The sequence below is a fragment of the Empidonax traillii genome, unplaced genomic scaffold (assembly GCF_003031625.1).
Source record: "Empidonax traillii isolate 1590-97213 ecotype Southwest subspecies unplaced genomic scaffold, ASM303162v1 scaffold5787:size9779, whole genome shotgun sequence".
Taxonomy (NCBI): domain Eukaryota; kingdom Metazoa; phylum Chordata; class Aves; order Passeriformes; family Tyrannidae; genus Empidonax; species Empidonax traillii.
In genome coordinates, this window is record NW_020960980.1 from 1 (window position 1) to 2,108 (window position 2,108).

Sequence of the window (2,108 nt, forward strand, 5' to 3'; positions counted from 1 at the left end):
GTGTGCCCCGGCACAGGGACGCTGCCAGCGCCATGGCCCGGCCCGGCAGCACCCGAACCACGCGGAGCAGCCGCTGCTGTGCCCGAGCTCAGGTGCCTCAGCAAACTCACACTTCTCTCTTCCTCCTCCGGGGGTCTCTCCCAGGTCCACTCCATGTCACTGGACCCCCCAACCCCATCACCGTGGCCAAGGGCAAGAATGTGGTGCTGCCCTGCGGCTTCTCCCCAGGGCAGGATGCACTGGACACGGAGGTGATCTGGTTTCGGGAGCAGTTCTCGCCCTTTGTGCATCGCTACAAGGAGGGCCAGGACCAGTACGGGGAGCAGATGCTTCAGTACCAAGGGCGCACTGAGCTGCGGAAGGACGGCCTTGCCAAGGGCAGCGCAGACTTGAAGCTTTTCCGTGTCCAACCATCTGACACAGGGAATTACACCTGCTTTGTTCGCCGTGGCTCAGATTACGACGATGTTGAGGTGGAGCTCAAGGTGACAGGTCTGTAGTTTGTGTCCCTGGTACCTCTGATTTACTTGCTCCTGGCCAGTGCTCTTGTTCCCTGTCCTTGTGCCCAGAAACAGTTTCAGGGGGTTGCTTTGGAAATAGGGTTTTATGAAGTCCCTTGGTGTAAAATATCAAGAATGTCTCAGAGAGGTAAAATTGTCATAAGGAGCACATGAAATACTTCCTCCTTCAGAATTTTTTTCATATTGTTTCCTTCAGAAAAGCAGGTATATGAAAAAATCTGGCATTGGGTAATAAGGGAAGAATATCGAAGTGCTTTTACATTTTAATATCCGGACCAGTGGATTATTTGCTGCAGTAGTGGCCTCCAGGGCAAATCTCTCAGTTACATGAAAGAGACTGCAAGAAATGTCCTGACTCCAGGTGACATCTGTCTGAAAAAACATCTGGGGTTTGTCTGTCAGTTTATCCACATCAGGGAGAGAAACAGCCCAACCAGGTTATCCCCCTGACATCCAGGACCCCGCAGGGTCATCTGGGGTCTCTCTCTTTTCCCACAGTCAGAGGCTCTGCCCTGCTCATCGCGCTGGAGCGCTACGAGCACGGGGGGATCCGCGTGGCCTGTCGCTCAGCCGGCTGGTACCCACAGCCCCAGGTGCTGTGGCACGATCCCCACGGGCAGCATCTCCCGTCCCTCTCAGAAAACACTGCCCAGGACAAGAATGGGCTCTTTGCAGCTGAGAGCAGCATCATCCTCACCAGAGGTGTGAACCAGGAACTGTCCTGCTCGGTGCAGCACATCCCGCACAGACTAGAGCAGGAATCAGCCCTTTATGTGTCAGGTGAGTCGAGGATGGGGCCCTGCTGATGTGTCCCCAGAGCTGTGCTGGGCACGGCACCACCAGGGCCTCTGTCAGGACACGTGCTCAGTGTGTCAAGGCCGTTTCATCCCACCTGTGCCAACAGCCACGGCTTTCGGCAGCCTCGGTGCAGGAGAGCTGCCAAAACCCACCGGTTCTGTCTGCAGGTGTCGGTTAGGGGGAAAGGTACAACCCTCATTGTGACAGAGTTTATACAGACACCTGGCTGAAATGAGCACATTCATAACACTGGAGCTAAAGGAAAAAAAAGAAGCAAACCCATGCCCTTATTTGCCCCTGCTGTGAAATCCTGTCCTACAGGTTTAGTATCAGAAATAAATCCTTGTGTCTCATTTCAGCACCTGCAAGTATAAAATGTAATCCTAATTTTCTCTTGTCTCATAGGAAAGCTTCACTGGATGATTGGTTTGGGGCTGGGAATACATCAGAGCAGAGATGCAATGATGAACTGCATTACCCATACACCAAATGGCACTGCAGCAGCACGTGCTTTCCAACTCCACCCTGCTCCTCTTGTAGTTCAGAAATTAACAAATCCAAGGAACTTCATACCCCTGGTGAACCATTGCCTTTCTCCTAGTGATGCTGATTTGCACTGGAGTGTTGCTCTTGATGCACATATCACCCTATTTCTGATCCCATGTTGCCTAATGAAATGCAATATTTGGTTTTTCCCTAAGGAGAAGAAAGCATGATTTAATCAGAAATAACTTGGTTAGAAATCCATCTTCCCTTTAGAAATTCTCCACAATGCAGAAAAAATGTCAT

The 2,108-nt window shown here is 51.6% G+C and overlaps 1 protein-coding gene across 1 annotated transcript; it reads left to right on the forward strand.

The window, feature by feature from the left end:
- Nucleotides 1-32: 32 nt before the first annotated feature.
- Nucleotides 33-1,301, forward strand: LOC114073244 (butyrophilin subfamily 1 member A1-like; the record flags this gene model as incomplete). The annotated part of the gene is made up of 2 exons (XM_027911033.1): nucleotides 33-492; nucleotides 1,020-1,301. Coding segments are annotated over exons 1-2 (742 nt in total), but the record flags the coding sequence as incomplete, so codon positions are not given.
- Nucleotides 1,302-2,108: the final 807 nt, after the last annotated feature.